The 26,786-nt window shown below is 37.9% G+C and overlaps 3 protein-coding genes across 3 annotated transcripts; 1 reads left to right on the top strand and 2 right to left on the bottom strand.

Annotated features, from left to right (window-relative positions):
* Positions 1-4,692: 4,692 nt before the first annotated feature.
* On the top strand, positions 4,693-13,416 carry LOC117327780 (major facilitator superfamily domain-containing protein 9-like). Its single transcript, XM_033884954.1, has 6 exons — positions 4,693-4,757; positions 6,400-6,487; positions 8,140-8,183; positions 8,607-8,736; positions 11,867-12,076; positions 12,676-13,416. The coding sequence occupies exons 1-6, from the start codon at positions 4,719-4,721 to the stop codon at positions 13,332-13,334; spliced, it is 1,170 nt and encodes a 389-aa protein (XP_033740845.1). The 5' UTR covers positions 4,693-4,718; the 3' UTR covers positions 13,335-13,416.
* A 6,846-nt stretch (positions 13,417-20,262) lies between these two features.
* LOC117328408 lies at positions 20,263-21,939 on the bottom strand. Its single transcript, XM_033885937.1, has 2 exons — positions 21,019-21,939; positions 20,263-20,913 (listed from the first exon to the last, which is right to left on the bottom strand). Exons 1-2 carry the CDS (start codon positions 21,937-21,939, stop codon positions 20,263-20,265), a joined length of 1,572 nt encoding a protein of 523 aa, XP_033741828.1.
* Positions 21,940-23,523: 1,584 nt separating this feature from the next.
* Positions 23,524-24,831, bottom strand: LOC117328409. The gene has a single exon (XM_033885938.1). It carries the CDS (start codon positions 24,829-24,831, stop codon positions 23,524-23,526), a length of 1,308 nt encoding a protein of 435 aa, XP_033741829.1.
* Between the last annotated feature and the right edge of the window lie 1,955 nt (positions 24,832-26,786).

The raw sequence follows: 26,786 nt of genomic DNA on the forward strand, positions 1-26,786 counted from the left end.
TAACTGCCCAAGGTCATATGAGGATGGAGGTCAACGGAACACTGATATAACTGCCCAAGGTCATATAGAGACAGAGGTTAAAGAAACACATTACTTAAGAGCCTTGGTTGTATGAGGACAAAGGTCTAAGAAATGCTAATATACTGGCCCAAGGTCAGGGGTTGGAGGTCAAAGAAACAGTAACAAAAGCAGACAAGAAAGAAAGAACAAAGGAAGTAAAGCACAATTCAAACATCCAAAATGTTTCAATGGGTGCCGCAGATCTATGTTTCTCTCTTCAATGTCCTCTAATTAGAAGACACAAAAGAAAATCTCAGCAGGGGGCCACTTTTTATCATCTCCTATGATCAAACATTTTTCCAGGTCCCTATATACAAGGTATCGAAGACATTATAGAATACATCCCGGTTCTGCAGGAAGTCCCACAATTAGTCACCTCTTGCGTCATGCAGCAAACTTCACTAGACATATTCTTGTTCCGCCTCTGCATGGATTCAGGGCCTGATGATGACATTGTGATGATGTCCGTCATTCATGTGTATAAAAATCTAAACACAGTTATTATGAAACTTACTTGAAAAGCAAATAGGTTGAGCTCAAGATAAATGCATGCATAATTGCAGTAATTACTGCTTGTGGCCCCGCTTATGTTTTTCCATTTTCTAGCCTGAACAAGGTATGGTCATAACCAGACACCGCATAAACAGTTTCTGTAGTAGACACATTTTCTGTCCAATACATTGTAGCTTATGGGAGACTGACAAATAATCAACCTGAATTATAAGCATTAACAAATGAAACACTCAAGACAAAATAGTATATACTATGTTTGACTCTCCTCGCGAATTAACGCGAAAATAATTCCCACGCGAAATATAAGTGATTTACAGTATGTACCAATGGGTAAAAGGTAGCATTGCTAAGGGCTGATCTTACTTCCCTCTGTGTATTGTTCATAATCCTCTGTTTCCCCATGCTGTGTACATTCTATATCATGTAGTACACCCCAATATCTAGACCCTTTTACTTCCTTTGTCATTTTCAATGTGATTTGATTCACCTCCCACCTTAGCCCTGTCTTTACCGCCTTTAATACGATTTGACCCTTTCTAATTCTCTGTCCAATGTGGTCTCATCTTTCTGTCTTTGTCCTCATCAATATGATCTCATACTTCCGATTTTGTCGTCCTCAATGTGAGCCGACACTTCTGTGACTTTGTCCTCTTCTTTGTCCTTTTTTTGTCCTGGTCATTGTGATCCGACACCCGTCTTCTGTCCTTGTTATCATTACAGACTATCTTGGAGAGGTGAGTATTGTCGAATAACCAAATTATGGAAGAAGCTTGACTAGCTTGTTCAGTTCCTAGAAAACAACACATAATCATAGAATATTTTAGCGAATAGAAGACGGTCGTTTTAAGTGACGGATTATAACAGGTATCGAGACATCAGTTATATTCATGATATACTATTCAATGTCAAGTACTGTTGGAAACATCTGGGCTCAGTTGTTCAAAATGTGTTTAGCTTAATCAATTGATTAGTTAAAATTTCATTTCTCATTTGTTGCAAAACCTGTGAGTATATCATCTTTAAATTATGCCAGTTGGAAGAGAATTAAGAATTAGAGAATTTCATAAAGTTTTGTTAAGCTAATTCTACCATAAATTATATCAGGATTTGAATAATGCTGTTAAAATGTGATTAGACTAATCACATTTTGAACAACTGGGCCCTGATGTCTGAAATCCTAACGTGAAATATGCCTGTTTAAAAAACTGTTTGTACAGCTTACACAATCCGCGATGTACCATCTCCGTTTTCTGTGGTAATTGCGGTCTGGCGGGCGCCTGCTGCTCCACGTGATTAGTGACGGGTCGGTACACATGGACACGCCTCGAACATTGTCGAGCGTAAAACATGGGTCAAACAGCAGACCAAGGGTCAGAAAAGTCAATGTAAAACACCATCTTACGTACCGTTATAACATTACATACCGCTCCTGTTAGAACTCACACGCCGTCTTTACAGACACGTGTAGCAATCCTGCTGCTGAAGCCAACTAGACTGGGATGTTTGACAGGGGGATATAGGACACTGTGCTGATTACAATTTTTATGTTTCTTTGGATTTTCAAGTTATTGCGAAAAGGACATACAATTCCCTAGAAAATTAACTTCGAAAGCAAACCCACTTATACTGCCAAGCTCGCCTTTAGAATACATTGTTATCTATAATGAGAAAGGACAGCTGTACTGGCTATTCCGCTGGACTGAAAACGTTAGGAGGAACACTAATGTAGCTGGTTATGGAGACATATTGATTTCTTGCTCTCCACGTCTATGGAAAGATGTAGGCATCGTTAATTGCAGCAGGAAAGAGAGGTCATCACCACGTACATGGTCAAATAGCCGATGGTCAGAATGACCGTATTAAATAATTGATACCGCATCATTGACTTTAAATGTCATAGAATATGCTGCGATACATCTTACTATAATCTCGGCAGCATTCAGAATCGATATGTAACTAGCTTTACTGCCACTGGCCATTGCTACACATTCAGAGGACATTGACACTATAATGATGTCGCACCAACACGTCTAGTGCAGATAGGACACATAGATCACACATTTCGCAAGTTAGATCACGTCGTAACAAATTGAAGGGGGCTGGGAACCAAGCAGCACTGTCGAAAATACAATGGACAATGTTTTATAGTCCAGAAATATCAATAAAAACTGACAACGTTTTATCGTTCAGAAAATTACGTAAGAATGGACAACTTCTCAACAATCTCGAATATCAATACAAATGAACAACGTAAAACCAATCTAAAATTTCAATATTACAATGGACAATGCTATAACAGCCTTCAATCTCAACAATTGCCAATGGTAAAACAGTCTAAAATCTCAATAGGACAATGGACAATGTCATAATAATCTGAAATATAAATATGATCATTGACAATGCTATAACAACCTTAAATCTCAACATAACAATTGATAATGGTTACAAAATCTAAAATCTCAATGGGACAATGGACAGTGTCATAACAATCTGAAATACCAATAACAAAGGACAACGTCATAGCAATCTGGAATATCAATATAACAATGACAATGTCATAACAATCTGAAATATCGATATAACAATGGACAATGTCATAACAACCTGAAATCTTAATATGAACAATGGGCAATGTCATAACAATCTGAAATCTTAATACATGTATGACAATAGACAATGGTTAAACAATCTGAAATATCGATATAACAATGGGCAATGTCATAACAATCTGAAATCTTAATATAACAATGGACAATGGTTAAACAATCTGAAATATCAATATGACAATGGACAATGGTTAAACAATCTGGAATCTTAATATAACAATGGACAATATCATAACAATCTGGAATCTTAATATAACAATGGACAATATCATAACAATCTGAAATCTTAATATAACAATGGACAATGTCATAACAATCTGAAATCTTAATATGACAATGAACAAATTGCAAGAATCTGAATTCTCATTTATGATTAAGTAAATGATGTTTCCAAAAGGTTGATTTCAGAAATGTGTTCCAAGAAATGTGTCTTACTTAAAACATACTTCATTGCCAAAATTAATTTGAACGAGGGATTAGGGCAAAAGTTAGGTACCATTATACAACATAAAAACATTTACAAAATCGGATGGATTTGAAGAAACTCTGCACACATCTAAACACAATGGTGTAGTAGGGTATGGTGGTAAAGGTTTACAGAATAGTCTGGATTACAAACAAAAGTAGTTCTAAGTTTAACTCAATTCCTAACTCATTTATAATGCTAATTTCATTGTTGAAAAAACTGACACATAAAGAAAATGTGAAAGGCATTCTCACATGGATGTCCGCAGATACACGATAAAGATCATATTTAAGGGATATGCAAATATGTCTGTTTAGTATGCAACATGTTCAACTTTTGTTCTCCAATGCTGAAGTAAATAGGTAGGAATGGTTTTATATTTTAGGGTTGAGAAAGCGTGTTTAAAAAAATTAAAGGAGGGCGATGACCACATTGATGGATCTAATAAGCCCAAGCTTCAAATAGTTGATGGTATTAAGGAGAAATTTGCAAGAGAAAGCTTGCCTAAAGGAGGAAGTCTGTAATATAAATGAATGATTTATATATATATTAAAATCAGTTTTTCGACTTAACAAATATGTCAAATCCGTTTTCCGATGATTTTTAGACATGATGAAGAAGATTTTAATAAAAATCACCAACAGCTGATTCAAATACATCGACGGTAATATCATTATTATTAATTAAAAATAATAAGAATTATTTAAGAAAACTTTCTGTTGTCTACTTATCTAACCATGTACAGTACATAGCTTTCCTCGTAACTTGCCTTCAAATCTTTATGGCAACCCCGGTCAAAGGTCTTTTTTCTCTCAGGATCAATACAAATGTGATATACAATGTACCGTATTTCAATGAGATGATTCACCGTACAACGAGCATGCATAAAACCAGTTAAAAATTAATGAGTAAAGTAATCTCGAATAAAGTTTTGGTCTAATCCACGTTTTTTTTTGAATGGTAGGCCTACAACCCTTTGTATGGTGAGAGTTCAACACCAATGGAAGGTAGACAACTCTTGCTAAAATGGTAAGACCGGAAGTAGAAAAGGTAAAGAGAAAGTAGACAGCACTATGGACGTAACGACGTTACTGTACGTGTCGGGGTTTCTGGTCTGTATTACATACTATTTTTCTCAATAAGTTATGGTTGATGTCAGTTTTAATTGATCTTTATCACTATAGACACTGTATACAATAATATTATCGCAATGATCGAAGCCTGACTTCCATACTGATCGTAACGTCTGACTTTACCTGTCAATGGATGATTCTGGTCTTCTTTGGTTTACGGGGGCTCCATCATTAGTGATGATTATACCATGTGGGGTTAGGCATGAAAGCGGGTTATTTACAGTGTTTTTTTTTTTTATTTTGTTTTTTAATTTTTGTGCAGGGTATAGATTAAAGGTAAAAAAAAATCCAGTGTGTTTTAGTGTGTGATGAGGGCTCCAAATATGTGTCTTGAAGTCCTCTAGTGCTGTGGATAGATATGCTGCTCTTCGGAAGAGATTCCATTATGTTACTGTTTGTGGAAAGAATGGATATTTGTATGCATGAGGGTGTGCATGTCTCATTTGGGTGTTTGTAGGAGGGAGTATTCATGTTGGGATTAAGGCTACGATTTGGTGTAGAATTTTGTACAAAAGAATGGTTCTTACGTATAGACAAACATGTTTGTAGTGTTGCCCATTTTAGTTTGTGGATCATGTCTCGCATTTTAATGAACCCAGGTGTTGTGGTATCTGTTATAATGAAAATAACCTTTATTTATCGTCGTTTACCTGGTTAACAAGCAATATAAGCTCTTATTGCTGCTGAGGGAACAGATATTGTTTTGAATGTTGGAGAAAACCCATCAGGGAAAACCACTGTGCCATTGATGGGGAAACAATGAACCCAACAGACATCATCCCTGTTGCCAGCATGGCTTGAAACCTACGTTCTAGGGGAGAGTGGTCTGAAGTTCATGCATGACTGTACTTACAACTGTCAGTGCATTAGCGATCGCGGCTACCGAGCCACCCAAGTGTCAGATACCAATATAGTTCTAAACAGACAAACCATTTTGATCCAGCTGAAATTCTTGTAGAACTTGAATATTTTTTTTAAACACTGTTGAATCACAGGGTTCGTTACTAATGATATGATATATAAGATAGTCAAACTGTCAAATGTATGCATGCAAGCTAGCCCCAGTTTCCTATGGCCTTGACACTAGACTTGGACATACTGAGTGAGCTGATATACATGACGTCACAGGGTGTAGATTTACACAAATATGACTGTGGGTTATAACTACACTCTAGATCTTTGTATATTTACTAAATATAGATATTAATCTTCTGCAAAATTATCTTTTATTCAAAATTAGAATAAGTTAAATTACTCTCTAGAAAAGCTTGATTTCTCCCGCTCTCTTCAATGATATTTTATAAATACAAATATTTATGTTCAAATAAAGATGTTATAATTTACTACTTTTCATTTATACTGTGGTATCGGATTGCAATACTGGCCGCATTCCAAAATTTTCTAATATGGCTACCAGATTCCTGCTGTGTGCAAACACTCTATAGGCTGATCTAGAGTAGGCATCTATTTGTCAGAATGTCCCAAGTCTGGTATCAGGGCTAGAGGAAACTCATTATATGTGATCCATCTCATCTCTTATATGATATCATTTGTAACAAACTTTTGAGGTTGAATACATTGTAGATAAACTGGTGTATTAAAATTAATTCATTTCTTATAGGACCTCTTTGGTGTCAGCATGATAGTGTCACAGATTGGAACTCACGCACGTGAACTTGGTGCTTCATCAACAGCAGCAGGATTTGTCGGTAATCATGCAACATATTCATATACAATTTTAGTGAAATACAAACTTTTCTATTAGACATGGATATATATGATTGTATGTACAGTGTATCTTTGTTACAGTTTATTAAAACAGCCAATATTTTATTGAGTCTAGATCTGTACCTTGATCATGGTTCCAATTCGCTAACTGTTGTGGAGTTTTATAAAGCATTTTACACATTTGAATGACCAAGAGGCCCATGGGCCTTAACGGTCACCTGAGTTTTGATATAGTTTGGCATATTTGCCCCCTATAACCTTGAATGAAGGTTAATCCCAGCATGCTACAGACCTAATATTTGGTCTCTGGGCCTTTTGGTTATCAAGGAGAAGTCTTTTAAATATTTTAGCATATTTGACCCTGTGACCTTGAATGAAGGTCAAGGTCATCCATTTGAACAAACTTGGTAGCCCTTTATCCCAGCATGCGACAGACCCAATATTAGGTCTCTGGGCCTGTTGGTATTTGTAAAGTGTAAATGGTTTACAACGGACGACGGACGATGCACCATGGATGCCGCCAGACAAAAGGTGATCGCAATAGGTCAACTGAGACTTCATCCTAGAAATGCTAAAAATGCTTTCAACTATAAGAGTAACTCGATTCAAGCTAGTGCATTAACAGTACTCTTACAACCATTGATATGGGCCCGAAACAGTGAAAAAGGAGAGTGGCATTATACTTGTAAATGTACGTTGATGTTTATCAGGTCACCAGTGATAACTTAGTGTTGTTACTACTCAATGTTACAGGATTACACGGTGAGAATATTCTATATATGACAGCGCAGGATTAATTTAATTTAAATCACTGCCGCTGCTAGGGATCCAACTCGGGACTTCTGGCTTACTAGTCTTAGGCTCAACTGATCAAGCTAAAGAGAAAATCGCTATAGCTGAGCGGTGTATTGCAGCTAGTGTTTACTAGGGTTACATACTCCCCCTCCAGGAAAGAACTCGTCCTCAAGTTTTCGAGGGGTAACAGCGATGCCTTCGCAGGCAGCAATGAGTATCATTCCCGAGTCCCTACATGGGCGCCAATGTAACAGAGCGCATGATTAATTAAATTTAAATCACTGCCTCCGCTAGGGATCAAACCCAGGACCTCTGCCTTACTAGTCTTACGCTCAACCGATCGAGCTAAAAAGAAGATCTCTATAGGCGAGCGGGATATTGTGGCTAGTATTTACCAGGGTTACAGTTAGTTGCTATCATGACAAAAATGATTAGCCAGAGACCTATGGCTAGCTGAAGTAATGTTGTTACATGTATTTGTGCTGTACTTGCATGTCTTTTCATGGACTGAAGTACATGTATATGATATCATATTTGCCTTTTAGCTTTATGCTTATGTTTCTTTAGCTCAGTAGTGATAGGCTGAATGGCTAGGAGTAAATTCTGGTTGGAAGCATACTTCTTTACATTTGTATATCCTGTTACAATTCTGTCAAAGAGTGTGTATTTAATGCCAGGATCCATAGAATTACCTAGAGAGAAAAGTAAAATTCCATATTATTCTGGTCTTGATTATAACCAGACATGGCATGTTGTACACTTTGTCTTAGGATTCAAGATTAAGATATCATTATTGTTTTTAAACATTTTAGTAAGAAATAATGATTTTCGTAAATAGGGTCTGTGTATGGCGCTTTGCAGCTCGTCTCCAGTCCCACTGTGGTAAGTACTTTTGTGTTCTGTGATCTAACATTCTGACAGAATTATGTGTAAGTTGACACAATTTTGAGAGAAAGTCTCAAGTGACCTTTTTGCAATACACAATTTCCAAGTTAATTTAAGTCCCTCCTTGTGAGCTCTTAAAAAAGGAGATAAATTACTCATCCGATTTGATGCATGGTAGAAACAATATAATATACTGTGAATACATGATGCAGGGACCTAGTAGAAGTAGAAGTGTTAGCTTGATGTGTTTCAGACTTGCGCAAGACATTTCTGTTTTACTTGAAATTTAATTAAAGAATATTGATAACTATTTATCTGGAAAACACAATACACAAAACGATACTTACTAACGAGCAAATATGAAAGCTTCCTAAGTAATGTGTGTGTACTGTATTGGTAAACTCCAATCTATGTACATAGGGACGATGGAGTGATGTTATGGGTCGTAAAGCCTGCCTTGTACCTTGTCTCCTCATGTCAGCAGTAGGTTACCTGTCAATGGGCTTCTCCTACACACTAACGATACTCATCTTCTCACGGATCATCACAGGTATGTGTAAAGTACTGGTAGGATTTCTGTTTTTCTGAGTGGTAGGGTAAATATAAACTAATATTGTACTTGGTACTTTCTGAGTGGTAGGGTAAATATAAACTAATATTGTACTTGGTACTTTCTGAGTGGTAGGGTAAATATAAACTAATATTGTACTTGGTACTTTCTGAGTGGTAGGGTAAATATAAACTAATATTGTACTTGGTAAAAAAACTTCCTCCCACATCAAGACCCCAACAAGAGTGATTGATACATTAATATTAGTTGATATCTCTTGTTTCATTATCCTACAAAATGAAATTGAACACTTTTCATCCTGCTTCACTGTTTAAGTCACAGGTGCTTGACATGTTCTATGACCCAGAATGAAAAATTAACCCCTGGGACTGACCCTAGATCACTTATTATTGATGAGAACACAGGGGCTTGAGACATTCCTATGACCAAGAATGTAAAATAAACCCAGTGTCTAACCCCTAGATTTCATTTAAACTTCATTGTTATAAAACAAATGGATTGGACAACAGGCAAGCCTATATGAGTCCTCTCCAAAAGGTACCACACAGACTATACTAAACATTCAACATAATTACTGAAATCTTTTTGTACTATTTATATAAAATTGTACATTAGTTAAGATAAATTTGATATCACCTGAAGTTCATAGGATTGCATTAGAATTACCAATACGGTTATAAATTATAAATTTCATTAATTAAATACCTAGAATTAGAGAAATTAGGACAAGTAAAAAAGTAATGATCATTATTTTCAATATGTGAACCACAGGTACAAACTGGATATGGGATAAGTGATCTTTAGATTTATGATGGTTCAAGTGTACTTGCATTATTTCTTTATCAATTGACACAAGATAATATCTAATTTACGAGGGATGCAGTTTTAATCCCACCATCATCAAATTTCATATGTAGGTTCCCCTTGGTGCCTAGTTATGCATATTGCATTTTGACACCAATCGGAAAACAACATGGCCGACAGGCAGCCATCTTGGATTTTGACAATTGAAGATTGTTATCGCTATTTCTCAAAAAGCACAGAAGGGATCTTTCTCAAATTTCATATGTAGGTTCCCCTTGGTGCCTAGTTATGCATATTGCATTTTGAGACCGATCTGAAAACAACATGGCCGACAGGCAGCCATCTTGGATTTTGACAATTGAAGTTTGTTATCGCTATTTCTGTGAAAGTACTTAAGGGATCTTTTTCATATTTGTTATGTAGGTTCCCCTTGGTGCCTAGTTATGCATATTTCATTTTGAGACCAATCGGAAAACAACATGGCCGACAGGCAGCCATCTTGGATTTTGACCATTAAAGTTTGTTATTGCCATTTCTGAGAAAGTACTGAAGGGATCTTTCTCAAATTTCATATGTAGGTTCCCCTTGGTGCCTAGTAATGCATATCGCATTTTGGGACTGATCGGAAAACAACATGGCTGACAGGCAGCCATCTTGGATTTTGACCATAGAAGTTTGTTATCGCTATTTCTGAGAAAGTTCTGATTGGATCTTTCTCCAATTTCATATGTAGGTTCCCCATTGGTGCCTAGTTATGCATATTGCATTTTGAGACCAATTAGAAAACAACATGGCCGACAGGCAGCCATCTTGGATTTCGAAAATTGAAACTGGTTATCACTATTACTAAGAAACTAATGAAGGGATCTTCCTGAAATTTCATATGTAGGTTCCCCCAGGTGCCTAGTTATGCATATTGCATTTTGAGACCAATCGGAAAACAACATGGCCGACAAGCAGCCATCTTGGATTTTGACAATTGAAGTTTGTTATCTCTATTTCTCAGAAAGCACTGAAGGAATCTTTCTCAAATTCCATATATATAGGTTCCCCTAGGTGCCTAAATCTTAAATTTTATATATAGGTTTCCCTTGTTTGAAAAGTACTAGAGGTTTCTTCTGAGTTTACACAGATTAGTAAGACTTAGAAGAAGAGAAAAGTAGAGAAAAGATCAATCTGACATGGAACCTATGAAGAACATTCAATGGTGGGCGCCAAGATCCCTCTGGGATCTCTTGTTAGGATATACTAGAACCTTATTACCTCCCTTTTCCACTAATTGTTAGTTCTTTTTATAATTACCTCCCTTTGACCATAAAAATCAATATATTCATAAAAAAAAATTCATCTCCATAGATATTTCATCTCCATTGACTTAATTTATACACATATTTCTTATACTTTTTCACTTTCAATTGTTTTAGTTTAATTCTACTATTGTTCTGTTTGTATTGGGGAAGACTTATATAGGCCAAGCCTGCTGTCTAACCCATTTGTATAAATGTTATACAATAAAATATGTTAAAATGAAAATGCAGTTTTAAATAGTAGCATATATAGTATCATTAGGATTTGCTAAGGTTTGATTAAGATTGTTTTTGAAGGATCAAGATTAGTCCATGCCTGCATAGTACTTGGAAAGAAACTTCTCTTGTAGATATTGATTTTTGATCTTGGTATATTAAAAATCTATGATGAAGCAGGTTATGAGTATTTTGCTGATGATTTATAAATATGGTTCGATGAAATTCAATAAATAATCAGGGATCATGTGATTTATAATTTTGTACATTAAAATTAATTTGTGCTTATGACGCCTTTATTCTAATTTTTCCACTTTGACCACTTCTTAACCAAGTAATGATTTTCATTTCATCAGCCCCTAGATCAGTTATTGTTGACAGCAGCATGGGAGCTGGACACATTCCTTTGACACATTCTTTTGACCCAGAATGGCCCAGTTAATGTCATTAATACTGAAAAGTGAATGTCAACACTACCCTGAACATACCCAACATGAAGTGCCTACACAAGTGAACATCCACATATCCATATATGTATTCACAACTTGCAACCGAAAAAAGGGTGACAACTGCACCTGCACTTATTTCACAGGTTGCACACCACCATCTCAGTTCACACTGTCCATATACAATGTATTTCAATACAAGGCTGTTCATAATATATACTTCATATAAAACCTACTACTATTCATTCTGATAGAATTAATACAGGGACCAATTATTGTTCATCGGGATCATAGATAGCTCAAACATTTATTGTTCTTTGGTTTTGTGTCATACAGGTATGTTTAAACAAAGTCAGAGTATATCACGGTCGATGCTGTCTGACATCACACCAGAGGACCAGCGCTGCCGAGTATACGGGAGGTTTAACTCGGTGTCCAGTATTGGCTTCATCCTCGGGCCACTAGTCAGTAGCACCATCATCAAACACGAAGGAGGATTCTACACAGTCAGCTGTCTCTGTGGCTCTGTATTTACTCTGAATGCTGGTACAAGTCTTTAATTTGGTTGGTTATGATACTCCACTGGTAGTAATTCACTAAATTAGGGTTTAACATCAACAGATGTCACATACATTCCTTAATTGAAATCATCATTAGTTTACCCAAAATGTTCCTTCAGTTTACTTAAGCATCGTGCATTTATACATTTTGAACAAAAAATAATTGAAATGTGTGTAGCTGCCTACACGGTCCATGAAGTTTTTTTTCCCACTATGGTCTGTACATTTTTGGTAAAATTTCTCTTGTAAAATATTTCCTATGGCAATACATAAGACTACCGGTAGATCTTCATACATATTGTCAAGGAAACAACTATCAAAAGGTCAAGGTCAAAGTCTTTACAGTTAAGATACAATGATTTTTTTTATATAAAATTAGCTTCATTTTCATACAACTACATAGTTAAAAAAACTGTTATTTAGGTTTTTCATGGCAGATGTTGACATGACAAATTTATGTCATAACAAAAAACAAATTAAGAAGCTTAACATCTTTATTGCCACTCAATGCATATCACATAGTCTGAATTGGTTTGACCTGTTTTGGGTATCAGGCTTTAAACAATGATTTTATTTTGGTTTCAGTACTGATGTGGTTTGTTTTACCATCAATTGGTCCCACCAAGAAGAAGTCTTTGCACCACAACAGTCTGACAAATGTTATGATGTCATTTAAACATCTAAACTGGATAGACCTTTGGGATATTTTCCTGGTGAATTTCTTTGCTGGATTTTCTGTGATGCTATTCCGCAGTAACTCGGATATGATTTTCAGGGACAGGTTTGGGACAACAAAACAAGACATGAGCTACCTGACCTCCTATACGGCTGTAGTATCGGCCCTGTGTGGCTTTGTGTCGGGGTGGATAGCTAGTCACTACAAAGACAACTACCAACTGTATAAACACATGTTATATGGGTTATTTGTCACGTTAGTAGCTTTAACGTTAGTCGTGGACTTCTGGATGTATGTCGTAGTGCTGGCATTGCTTAGTTTTGTGACAACAAATCTACGAGTGGCTAGTGCCAGTCTGCTGGCGTCCAGAGCTGGTACTGGAGGTGTAGGGGCTGTTATGGGTCTGGGGGATACAGTCATGTCTGTAGCACGCATGTTGTCCCCTCTCCTATCTGGTATGGCTTTGGAAGTCAGCTCATCTGGTCCTTCCCTCATAGGGTCAGTGATGGCTGCAGTAGCTGTTGTAGTCGTCTCCCTACGGTCACAATTAAAACTTCACCAAGAGTGAAATTGTGTTCTGCCAGACTTTTGTTGTGATATGTTTGCATATTTATTTGCTCAGGGATTTTATAAAGATAGATGTTCATGTTTGAATATTGTTTTTTGACATGTTTTTAATCAATTAACTGTATATTAGTCAGTACAGATTTTCTCAGATAGAGTCATGACTTGGTAGTGAATATGGGGCTATAATTTCAATTATTGACTCCTAGCATGCATCATGAAGTGGTTAATTGCTGCTTGTAACTATCTCTGTTTCATGGGACATAATCTAGCGAAGTCCATAAAATATACAAATAAGAGATATTACTTAACAATTACATTCACATGATAAAAATCCCATTCGAACACACCTGAACAATTACACATTAGTTAAGAGATATCGATCAATAACATTAATAATTATCCCAGAATTACAAGGGAAGTAATGTAACTTAAGTTATCAATTTATTACATCATCATGTTTGTTAACTTATCATCTAAACTTTATTACATGGAAGGGGAAGTGAAATCGTCCACATATCTCCATGTGTTTGTCAACAGTGACAACTTAATGGAGTCATTACACAGTGCTTCTTTCCCCAATCTCGCTATGTCTGGGTATTCTGGTAATGTCGGACTAGGCTTGAAGAGTTATCTCCAAAACACTTACAGGCTCCGACATATGATGATCACGCTGCATCAGAAACACTAGGAATATTTCATTGACTAGGTTTAAAAAACTTATCTATCTTTTGGCTAGTACCTGCTGCTTTCTTCATTTTCAAATTTTGTCTACATGTTTACTTTCTCAGTACTCGATATTCTAAAATTAAAACACCATAACTATCAAAATATCCGCGTATCGGAAGCTATGCCCCTGCAAACTAAGTACATGTATTTGAATTTGTTTATTATTAAATTCCCTATAACACATTGACACTGATGTGGGATTCTATACAAAATCATACAATGTGCCCAGATATTTCAGCAATGTCAGGACTAAAATTGCTCTAACTTTATAAGGTCCGAAGATAATAAAGGGTTAAAGTGTTGCCACCTGTCGGCCATGTTGTTTTCCGATCGGTCGCAAAATTAAATGTACGCAACTATGGCCCAAAGTAAACCTGCATATGAAATTTAAAAAAAATCCTTCAGTACTTCCTGAGAAATAGTGGTAATAAACTTTTATTGTCAAGATCCAAAATGGCTGCCTGTCAGCCATGTTGTTTTCCAATTATTCCCAAAATGTAATATGCATAACTAGTGACTAAGGGGAACCTACATATGAAATTTGAGAAAGATCCCTTCTACTTTTTTCAGAAATAGCCTCAGCAAACTTAAATTGTCAAAATACAAGATGACTGCCTGTCGGCCATGTTGTTTTCAGATTGGTCCCAAAATGCAATATGCTGAATTTTTTTGCCCTATAAACCCCTACTCTTTCTTAATCTTTGAGTGGATTACAACCAAATTTGTTGTGAAACATCTGTAGAGTAGACAAATCATATATAAATGAGGCTGGTGTGACCCATGGAGACTAAGTGGTGGGGCCACTAAAGGGAAACGTTTTTTGTGACTTTGCTTTCTATATATAATGATTCAATACTGTCAGATGACCGTTAAGCGCCATAGCCCTCTTGTTATTTACATCATCATTTTACAAGGGTCTGAGTTGCAGGATCATCTGCATGAATATACATATCACTCTGATTAGTAACTATGGGGTGGGGGGAGGGGCGTTTATATACAAAATAAACGGCAATGGTCCCAATATTGATCCATGAGGGACCCCAACTGACAGGGGGAGGGAATCACTTAGATTCAAAATTTCATATGAGATATGACATCAGATTAATTTAATTGCTGGTAATGTGACGGCGGCACCACAGACACGAATTTAATTTCAGATACACGAATCAAACAGCCCCCTTGTGTAAGGAACGATAACTAGTATGAGAACAGACCATTGATGCATCGGGAACCGGCAATATTAAGATGGTGATCTATTGTGATTGTTGTCAGTCCCCTGTGATCGGACAGCTCAATCTTTCCTTTCATGTGAAAGTTGTGTCTTTTCTTTTTGACTTCCTCTACCGAGTGCCTGAGAGTAGAGAAAGAATTGATAGCACTAGAACGCCAGAACATCTTAATTACTTACCACCACCATAGTCGGGGCAATCACATGTACATCTATTTTGATTAAATATTTCTAAATGTCGACGATAATATTATATTGCTATAATAAAGACTTAGAATTATACTGAGAAAACGGCCAATCATACTGTTGTGTAATAGTTTGGTTTGGATTGGTTTTATTTGTTTATAACGTCCTATCAACAACTTTAATAGGTCATTTAAGGACGGCCTCCCGTGCGTGCGACATGCATGCGTGTTGTGAGTGCGTATTTGTGTTTTTGGAGGCTGCGGTATGTTTGTGTTAAGTCTCCTTGTGATAGTTCGGATCTTTTGTCGATTTATAGTGCTACCTTACTGAAGCATACTGCCGATGACACCCAGCAGGACACCCCACCCGGTCACATTATACTGACAACGGGCGAACCAGTCATCCCACTCTTTATGTTATATGCTGAGCGCCAAACGGGAGTAGCAACTACCATTTTAAAGACACTGGTATGTCTCGGCCAGGGGACATAACCCAAAGCCTTCCTCACATTGGCGAACGTTCAACTAATGGTCAAAAGTGAGGCATTGGCAAGGGAGACATTAGGAAGAAAGGCGTTAAGAAAGAAGAGACCGCGTACTTGTATTGTTATTCACAGGGTTTTGTTAATACTGATTTACATGATAAACGTGTTAGCTAACCTATGACATACCGTGGCATCCGCAATCCGTCCGTCCGTTCGTCAACAAATTAGACCGTCCTTCAACAAATTTGATGAAACTTTGTATGCAGCCATATATTGACAGGATCTCGGACGAGTTCGAAATTGGAAATTATTTGACAGTAACATACAGAGTTATTGCCATGTGCATAATATTATTAGACCTTGTGAACATGATAACTGGAGTAAATATCAACAAGGTTTTATGAAACTTTGCATGTAGCCATATATTGACAAGATCTTGGACGAGTTTCAAAATGGGAATTACTCATCTGTAACTGGCAGAGTTATTGCCGTTTGTAATAATATTATTACTAACATTTTTTTAGCCCACCTGGTCCGAAGGGTACATCTTTTTAAAATGCTAATTGTCCTGCAAAACTAAATGGATTTTGATGAATTTTGGTCTGGAAAATTATTTGACAATGCTTTATGTTGCATAGATTAAGGATGTAACACCCTTGGGGCGGGCGAAAAGGGGCCAAATAAAGGAAATATAGCAAAAAAAGCAAAAACAAACAAGCAACTTTAAAATCCCCCTTTCTTTATTCAAGAACATCAGGATTTAGTCAACCTGTAGTTTGAACAGTTGTTGAGAGAGTCGATTCAAAAGTAGGAAAATATTTGAAATGTATGTTGCCATACTTACTGAAATATCCAGGTGAGCGATACAGGCCCTATGGTACTATTGTTTTATATTGAGAGCTGGCTGTCAAAGAATTGTAAATTCTGAAAATTCTGTATTATATTTATCAGATGTTCTAAAAAGTGTTTGAGGGTTGACTAAAATACATTTGCCAATTGTGAACATGTTCTGACCTAGCCCGAGTTTCCTCTGGCCCTGAGACACCACCTACACCAGACATGGTGTCAGGGCCAGAGGAAACTCGGGCTAGTTCTGACCAAGGTCAAGGTCAATATATCGGGTAAAAGAACGGCAAGAAAAATGAATTTATTCATAAAGTACATAATTTTTCTCCTGATCAACTCAATTCTATAAATGATTATATTTTGTCGGAAAAGGCTTTTGTTAGTTTTGATAGTAAATCTGAAGTGAATGAGGTAGCTAACCAAATATCTAATCTACTAGTATTCAAAAGCGGCAGTAACAGACATTTTTGGATACAAAATAAATCACACTGGCATACAAAATATAAATAATGTATATTATAACAAACCATGGTTTACAGCTGAGTGTCTCACCAAAAGGCGGGCCTTCTATGATACGAAAAGTATATACGCAAGTCACAAAACTGATCTCAATAGACGAAATATGAAAAAAATAAAAAAGGGAATATATGAGAATATCAAAAAAGTAAGGAAGAGTTATAACGTATCTAAATTTAACATTGAAAATCACATACGAACTATGTCAAAATCTAATCCTAAAGAATTCTGGAACATCTTAATTCATTCCCTGCAGGTAGGGCGTAAGAATTGTACCTGCTGCTCCCATTGCATGATCGTAAGAGGCGACTAAATTTGGGATATTATCTTTTCTTTCTTAACAACTTTCTTCTTCCTAATGTCTCCCTCGACAATGCCTCACTTTTGGCCTTTAGTTGAGCGTTCGCCCCTGTGAGGAAGGCTTTGGGTTCTGTCCCCTAGCCGAAACATACCAGAGTCTTTAAAAATGGTAGTTGCTACTCCTGCTTAGCGCTCAGCATATTTGGAGTGGGACGACTGGTTCGCCCGTTGTCAGTATAATGTGACCGGGTGGGGTGTGCTGCTGGGTGTCTTCGGCAGTATGCTTCAGTGAGGTAGCACTATAAATCGGCAAAAGTTCCGGCCTATCACAAGGAGACTTAACACGAACATACCGCAGCCTCCCAAAACACATACCCACTCACCACACGCATGCATGTCACACGCACGGGAGGCCGTCCTTAAATGACCTTAGCTGTTAATAGGACGTTAAACAAAATAAACCAAACCAAACCAAACCAAACATCTTAATTCATTCAATAAAAGTAATAATAGAAATGGCAATACCGCTATATCTTTGGATTTCAAAAAATTAAGCAGCTCTGAGGATGACGAGGATGAAGTTATCATTCCAGATATACGAAAATGAGTTTGATTTTATACTGAATAGTGAAGTGACTGAAAATGAAATTAGACAGGTAATTGTAACCTTCCTAGTAATAAGACACCAGGTTTTGATAATATTATCAATGAGTATATAAAACATACACACCTCGGTCTGTATATATTAAACTTTTTAATGTTATTTTAAACTCAGAATGTGTACCAGAAGCATGGACCATTGGAGTAGTTAAACCTTTATACAAAAAGAAGGGTGACCCTAAAAATCTCAATAACTATCGAGCGATCACACTAATCTCTTGTCTTGGCAAAGAGTAGTACAAAAGTACCGGTTCTGGGCCACCCCTCTCCCCTATATAATCCTTACCACCCCCCAGTTGCACCCCCCTTCGACAGGGGGGTACCGATGACGTCACAGAGGGTTATCCGGTGCACTATAAAAGAGGTCACACCCCTCGGGGGGGGGGGGGGGGGGGGGGGTACCGATGATGTAACAAAGGGTCAGTCACCCCCTTCGTTAGGGGGGGGGGGGGGGGGGGGGGGTACCGATGTTGTCATGTTGATGACGTGTTTGGATTTTCCAATCTATTTCGAGGGATTGCATCACAATCAGATATAACTTACAGGTCTTTCTAGAACAATATATAAGATAACAAGCTATTTTATGTACTGCATTTTATTTTCCCCGTCGCGATGGAATGAATGTAGGTCGGAGAGCCATCCCACATCCACCCTTACAAATAATACCTACTCTATCATTGACAAATGAATATTTACATCTAAATGAGAGCCATCTATCACCCATGCTATAGTACTTGAGCGATCTGTATATATGTACGCTCTTTCCCATAACAAAGGGTCTTGATATTAGACCTTTCTAGGATAGTTCACTCTCCTATAAATCGGTTACATCAGACGCGTGAATCCAGGAGTTAAATTTCTTCGGCCAGTGTAGCCATTTCACGTAGTATTGTTTGTTTCGACCTTTTCCTCTGGTTTTCAGAATGGTCTCCAACTTCCACATATCATCGTTCCTAACATCTATTTTCTGTAGCTCGGACTGGTAGAACGTTCCTTTGATCTCGTCTCCATCATAGTCTTTGACTCTATACACCGGTAAGCCTCCACGAAGTATCTTTTGAGAAATGGTGAATATCTCCCCCGTCCATTTTTGGTCATATTCTCGGGAGAAAAGGTTTCTCAAATGGGACAATCTTACTTTATCTCCAACTTTGAACTTGAAAGGTTTACGGACCTTCTTTGTTTTTCGCAAGATTGGTTGGTTTTTAGGCCAATACATTCTCCACCAGATAGACGTCTCCTTATCTTTAGACACATTTGTGGGGGGCATACCGATCGTTCGGTGATACGTTCGATTGTAGCTATTGGCAAATGTTTGTAATTTCTTAACGTAATCGTAGTTTCTTCTGTGCGTGAAATATCTGTACAGTCTGGATTTTATGGTCTTGATTACACGCTCGGCTACGGCTGCTTTGGTTTCGTTTTGGGCATATAAATGCTGTATGCCATATCCATCCAGGAGTGTATTCACCGCTTTCGATCTAAATTCTTGGGCCTTATCGGTACGTATCCGGTCCGGCTGTCTCCCCTCGTATAAATTGTCCTGTAGTGCTTTTGCTACAGACGCACCTTTCTTGTCTTTTAGAGGTCTCATCCACAAATATTTAGAGAAGACATCTATGACAACGAGTACATAGGAATAACCATCGTTTTCACTCTTGAATTTGACCATGTCCATGAGATCAGCCGACCATTGGTCGTCGATACCCGTCACTATGATTTTGTTTCGCTTGAATGGACGTCGTAGGGATCTCTGAAGACTGTATGGCTCTTGGCGTTGTAACCATTTTCTTATTTTATATTTGCTGACGACGTATTTTCCGTCTTTCCGTACATATCTATACAATTTGTCGGGCCCCGAGAAACTTCCCGCCTTTGCAGGGTCATAATAAATATCTCTTAGATAATCCTCCCATGAAGACATCTTTCCTCGTCGAGTACGACACGTTGGAATGAAGCTTTGAACAAAATACATTATTTATATCAGTTTTGATCTGCTTCGGTGTCATCGTCCGATTCATCATCTTCGGAGTCATCTTCTGATTCTTCATCTTCAGATTCATCATCCCACAACTCTTCTAAAACATGTCGATTCTTTTTAAGTGCCATCTTGATCGCTTTACTATCTCCATATCCATCGTCTATGAATTCTGTTACATCATCCATGATCTTTCCGTGGATCATACCATTTCTCAGTTGAAGAATGTACTGGATAATGGCTTTATAATTTTGGTAAAATTTCTCCATGTCTTCAGATTCCATCTTCTCGTTCGCTTTCGTCTGTGCTTCGTCATCAGACATGCCCTCGTTTACGTATTTATCATACTTTTTATTCCATTTAACCTCATTTGAAGACCTTGACTCATTCATTAATGAATTGAAAACTTCATTTTCTTCACTTTCACCACTTTCCTCATCGGACTCTTCATATGAGATCCACCTTTTTGGCTGCGGTCCATCTTCTTCCTCTATTGATTCTCGTTTCCTTTTCCTAGAATCATTTTCTGGACACCAGGTTTTCAAGTGTCTCTGTAAATCGTGCATGTCTTGGAACATGATACCACAATCGTCACAGGCAGCCATATCTTCCTGTTGAAGCTGTGTATCGTCTAGAGTTTGCTGTTTCTGCTGCTGCTGTTGTTGTTGTTGTTGTTGTTGTTGTTGCTGCTGCTGCTGCTGCTGCTGCTGCTGCTGCTGGGAATACGTCTGCTCGGTTTGAGTGTCAGCCTCAAAATGAACATTAGTTTGATCTCTCTGTCCTTTTATAGACTGCTCAGACAAGATGTCACTGCGCATGCGTAATGACTCAGATGTTGATGGTTTCAAATCGACGAGAAGATATCCATATGGCTTTTGCGTTGCATCTTTGAAGTATCTCATCAGGTGTTGATCATTTTCGGGGTACATCTGTCTGGCTAAAGTCATGATCTGTTGTTTATCGATAGGGTTATTGAACAATATCAAATAGTGACAATTTCTCCGCTGTGTGGGGTCTTTATTGTAGTAGAGATTCTGATTGATGGCAATAACAGACAAATTTCTGTGGTGGCTTCCCTCCGTAAATAATTCGTTAATACGAGGGTCCTTGCTTGCGGTCGACATCAGATCGTCTAGGATGACGAGGTTCCTTATTCGAGGATTTAAGAAGGAATCCTGGTCTAAATCCAGCGGTATTCCCTTGATGAATTCCACCTTAGGTATTACGGTTGCTTTGATAACGTCGTAGAGAGGTTGCCATCGTTTGTACAGCCATATAATTCGTTGTGGAGCTGGTTTTATTTTGGTCAAGCAGTTTTGTAGCAGTAACTTGACAAAGTAAGTCTTCCCACAAGAAGTGGGCCCCGATACGTTTGCAGTAAAGGGATGTATGAAAACGAAATTCTGCTGCTGCTGGGGTAATACATCATATACAGACTGCTTCATAACGTCTATATAGGATGACTTCTGCGGCGGCGGCGGTGGATACGCATGACTGCCCTGATGCGACAGTGGATACGCATGACTGCCTTCTTGCGGCGGCGGCGGCGGCGGCGAATACACATTACTACTCTCCTGCAGCGGCGGCGGCGGCGGCGGCGGCGGCGGCGGCTGGCTGTCTTTTTGTGGTGGTGTTGTTAGATAACCATGTATGTTTCTCTGATGTCTTTTCATTACATCCATTCTGGAAAACCATCTTCGGCAGTCACAGCATTGAACTTTATTCATGTTTACCCCTCAGTGTCCAGGTATGAAATGACAAACTTTTAGACTTTAGGTCTATTTATACTCTATTGGGCAGTGCATTATGGGTAAAAAAAAACACCTCAACACATTGTAACAGTCGATATTTATAATCCCTGTCAATTAGACAGTACACAAGTCAGGGACCCATCTTGTGTCTGTCTATACATAGAACCTACTTTAAAATGGACAATATGATTTATTTACACTATTGAGAGTCTTCACTCTCCTAATTTTGTATCCTCCAATGGCCGTATGCATAGCTAGTAATCCCATCATCTAGCAGATACCGTTTATCGTCAAATGGTGACAATCCAATCTTATTCATATTAATGTTGTAAAGTTGATGCTTATAACTTCTTATCTGGTTCATCTGTGACATGTGGATTTTCCTCTCGAGGAGACACTGCCTATACTGTTCGTATCGGGTATTGTTTTCAATGACATGCATTTTTATCCCCTTTGCCTTCTTAACCTCTGTTATGTCCCTTTCAACTTCGCCATTGTTGTAAATGTATGCATACATTTTAGCCTTCAATCCAACAAAGGCATGTATCGCATTTCCATGAGTTTCATCCTTCATTTTCCCAAGGACCTTCTTATTTGTCAAACTATAGAGCCAATGATCTTTTCTGTAGTCTGATGTATCGAACAGGTGGTGATCCTGAAGCATGTCTTCGTAAACATCTCCTGTTTGTATGATATAAGCCAAAGAGTCGGTGTCCGTAAACAAAAGAGTTGCTTTATCTCCGTACTTTTGTTTCATGTGATTGTAGTGAAAGTCGTACATCAAGGTTTTTGACATGTCTAAAATGCTAAAGCCAACATAGATAGGCCTATTCAGGTAGAGTTTCTGTTTGAGCATGTGCACGGCCACGAGATTGTCATTAAATATCCGAAACGCATTAAACGACGGTTTGCTTGCTAACTTTATTGCCTTCTTTCTGCTGTTCACGAGCTTAACATCCATCCGTTTTCTTAAATTGTCCATGGTTTTTCCAAACACACTGTTGTTCATCAGTTTGTAGAAGTCCTTTTCGAAGTCATTTCGCGAACTTTTGCGTCGTTCCGTATTAAAATCAATGTATTTCTTCAGCCAAGGTCCTTGCTTGAAAGTCAATACTCTGTGGTTTTTAGTCAATTTCATACCCAGTGAGATGTATTGCTTGAGATTTCTGTAATGAAGTACATATTTCTCTTTGTTGTTCAAATTGGGAACCAACTTTTCTGTTGCTGGCAAATGAAGAGCCTCTACTTGGCTAGGATGAAGGTCTTTCCATAGATCCTTAGCATACGGAGAAAGCATGTCTTCTGTAACTGTAATTCGCCCAGGAGCTAATGGATAGTCGTTGTGGAGTTCATGAAGTTCTTTTGGATACTCTAGATCAACTTCCAAGATGAAACCGGTATCGGACTCATCGGGTACTTCCATTACGTTGATATCCCTTTCGTCTTCACCTAACCAACGGAAATCGTGAGTTGGCAGATATTGGGACATTGCCCAACCATTCAAATTATTTGCATCTAAATATGTAATATATTCTGATGACTTTGAAGTCCGAGCCGTTCATTACCGAAATGATGTTCCATGTTCTTAAATCTGTCCATTCCTTCCTTTGCCAAATTTCCTATGAGCTTCTCCAGTGATGTTCCCATAAACTGGAAGCTGTCAATAAAATCCATACATCCCATGGAGAAAGATATGTACTTTTCCATATTATTTGGAATACATTTGATCTCCTTCTGTACATTTCCAATGGCCTGCATGATAAGATGTGAATCATAACCTCTAAGATTGTGAAAGACGACGGGGATTCGTCCCGTATATTTGTAATTAATATTACAATCGTTGTGAGCTGGTCCAGTGAATGTACCCGTCACGTGACAATGATCCCGCACTCTGTCGTCCCCTAACTCCTTCCCACAAATATGACAGTCTACTGCCGTTTTAAATGATTGCCAATCACTACCCGTCATGATCATCGGTTCTACGTGTTTCAGCTTTTGTTCTATTTCCTCTTGCTCCTTAAGCATACAGTCCACAAAGTGTTCAGTCACATCTGGTCCTCTATAGACTACAGGGTTCTTGGAAGTCTCAGGTGTGAGACCAACTACTTTGTAGGCAAAACTAGAAGGGACATGCTCAGTAATTTTCTCAGTGTGCGACCTGTTTGGATCATTGGTACACCCTTGTATCGGAACCTGGAAAGCTTCAAAATCAGCATAGATGATATATGGAACTTTAAGCTGCTTTCGGACATCTTTATAAAACAGCCATTTATCTTTTTCCTCTGGAAGTTTTACTCTCTGTGCACCATGCCCCTTGCAGTAAGTTATGTGGTCGGATAGAATCCTTTCTTTTGTGAATCCCTGTAAACAGTACATACAGAAGAAATGACGATGACTGTCGCTCTTTTGATCGTTTAACAAACGATTTAAGTCCTTGATCCAGCAATAGTGAGACTTTCGACCATCTGTTAAAAATATCAAGTCTACATGCTGGTCATACCTCTTTTGTGTGATGTGTTTTGGAAATAAAACTCCCTTTTCATATCCAAGCACGTTGATGGATATTTTGTTTCTGATTTCAAACTTTTGTATGTCTGTGATTTTTACAGGAAAGGCAATATCCGTGAAATCGAGTTCATCTTGATGATCGGTGTATTTGGTCAACCGCTCTGGATGATTTTTCACCGGGTGTAATCCTGCTAACACAGACCACATAAAACATTTCTTATCCTTATTTTGAACGTTGATAATAGCATGTTTAGACCTCAGCTTGATTGGTAGGGGGATATAGCTGGATCCTTTGAGAGGGCTGTATTTGCTCATATGTATTTGTATTTGGAGCACCTTGTCCAATGTCCAATTACTACCCTGTCGCCATATTCAGCATCATACTGCAGAATGTTTGTTCTAGGTAAAACCAATCATACCTTACCCATTGAAATTCATTTACTACATAACCATATTCAATCGTTCGCTACGGAGATATTCATAAATGTTGTATAAGATATGTATCGTCTTTTGTATTTTGTTTACTTTGTGTATCATAGAATGTCCCAAATGAACTTGACTGGTTGAAAACCAGCTATTTCTAAGCATGATGCAATCCCTCGAAATAGATTTGAAAATCCAAACACGTCATCAACATGACAACATCGGTACCCCCCCCCCCCCCCCCCTGACGAAGGGGGTGACTGACCCTCTGTTACATCATCGGTACCCCCCCCCCCCCCCCCCCCCCCCCTGAGGGGTGTGACCTCTTTTATAGTGCACCGGATAACCCTCTGTGACGTCATCGGTACCCCCCTGTCGAAGGGGGGTGCAACTGGGGGGTGGTAAGGATTATATAGGGGAGAGGGGTGGCCCAGAACCGGTACTTTTGTACTACTGCAAAGTATTAAAGTGTACCCCGAACGAAAAACGATATTCAAATATGTTATTCTTTGTAACCACCAATGAAGAATGTCGCAAACCGCATCAAAATCGGTTGGCCGAGTGCCGAGATATCGCACATCGAAGTATGCGATTTGCACCTGTCGGTCGACTGTTTTAAAAAGTGGGAGAAAGGAGAACACACCGCCAGTAGCATAGAGGACAGTGTGAACAGTAGCAACACAAACATGTCTGAATACGGTCTGGACATGAAATTTGAGGTTGATGACTTTGGCAAATATTGCCGACAAGAAGTCGGAATCTAACAGTATAAGTTTGAGCTTTAAAAAAAAAAGTAATAATTAGTGAAATTGACTCTGAAAATGACCGCTTGGTTAACACAGACTGGTGTAATAATCGGTCAATCACCAATAAAAGTATATTAGTTATGTGTTAACCATTTCTTACTCATTACTAAAGAAAGGAACACAGCATCAACATTTTAAATAAAATAATGTGCCATTTTATTCGCAAATTAATATTCAAATGAACACACCAACAATACAACAGTTCTGGATACTCTGGTTTGTGAGAAAAGACGATACACACGTACAGTAAATGTATGCGTTATATTCTATACAAAACCCGCTTCTAGTCATGAAGGACCCTTAATTCAGAAAGTAATATATTATAATCATCATGATCTACAATAGACTAAATCTCTCCCGTATGAATACCAGTGTTGAAGCTTACAACAAACTTCTACATATACAGATTTTATCCCTTATTTTACATGTCATGGTCTCAGGGATTACGGACGATTAAATGCTTGAGAAAGATATAATTTATATACGATCGTTGTCAGTGAAATTATATAAAAGTGATTCGCAACAATTACAATATAATTGATACTTTATGTACAGGTACATAGCATAGGTACTGATTAAAACCATCATTTTAGCTCCGTTTTTTTATGATAAAAACATACAATTAAGTTCATCGTGACTAATCATAATTAATACTAAAACTTATAAACTCGCAATGATTTTCGTGTATGATTTTTTCAAATTTTATTTATTTATTTTTTGTTATTACATGTATAATTATTATTTTTTTTTTTTTTGTAATTGTGTCATTATCGTGAAGTGATCGAGGTCCTTGTGGTTTTACTTTCCATTCGTCATATCTTCACTTAAAACAGGATTTTAAAAGATGTATATACATGTTCGGAGAATTACGAATTCTCAAGTTTGAGTGGGTTAGTATACCGCTAAACAATTACCAGGTGTGAAATGACGGTCCACAAGCTCGTCACACCTGTCACTGCACCACAGGTGTCTGTGATTTCTGGTGTTCTAATCGGCACACGCCGATAATTGCTTGTGAGTTCACGCGTTTGGTTTCTATGC

The sequence above is a fragment of the Pecten maximus genome, chromosome 5 (genome assembly GCF_902652985.1).
Source record: "Pecten maximus chromosome 5, xPecMax1.1, whole genome shotgun sequence".
NCBI lineage: Eukaryota > Metazoa > Mollusca > Bivalvia > Pectinida > Pectinidae > Pecten > Pecten maximus.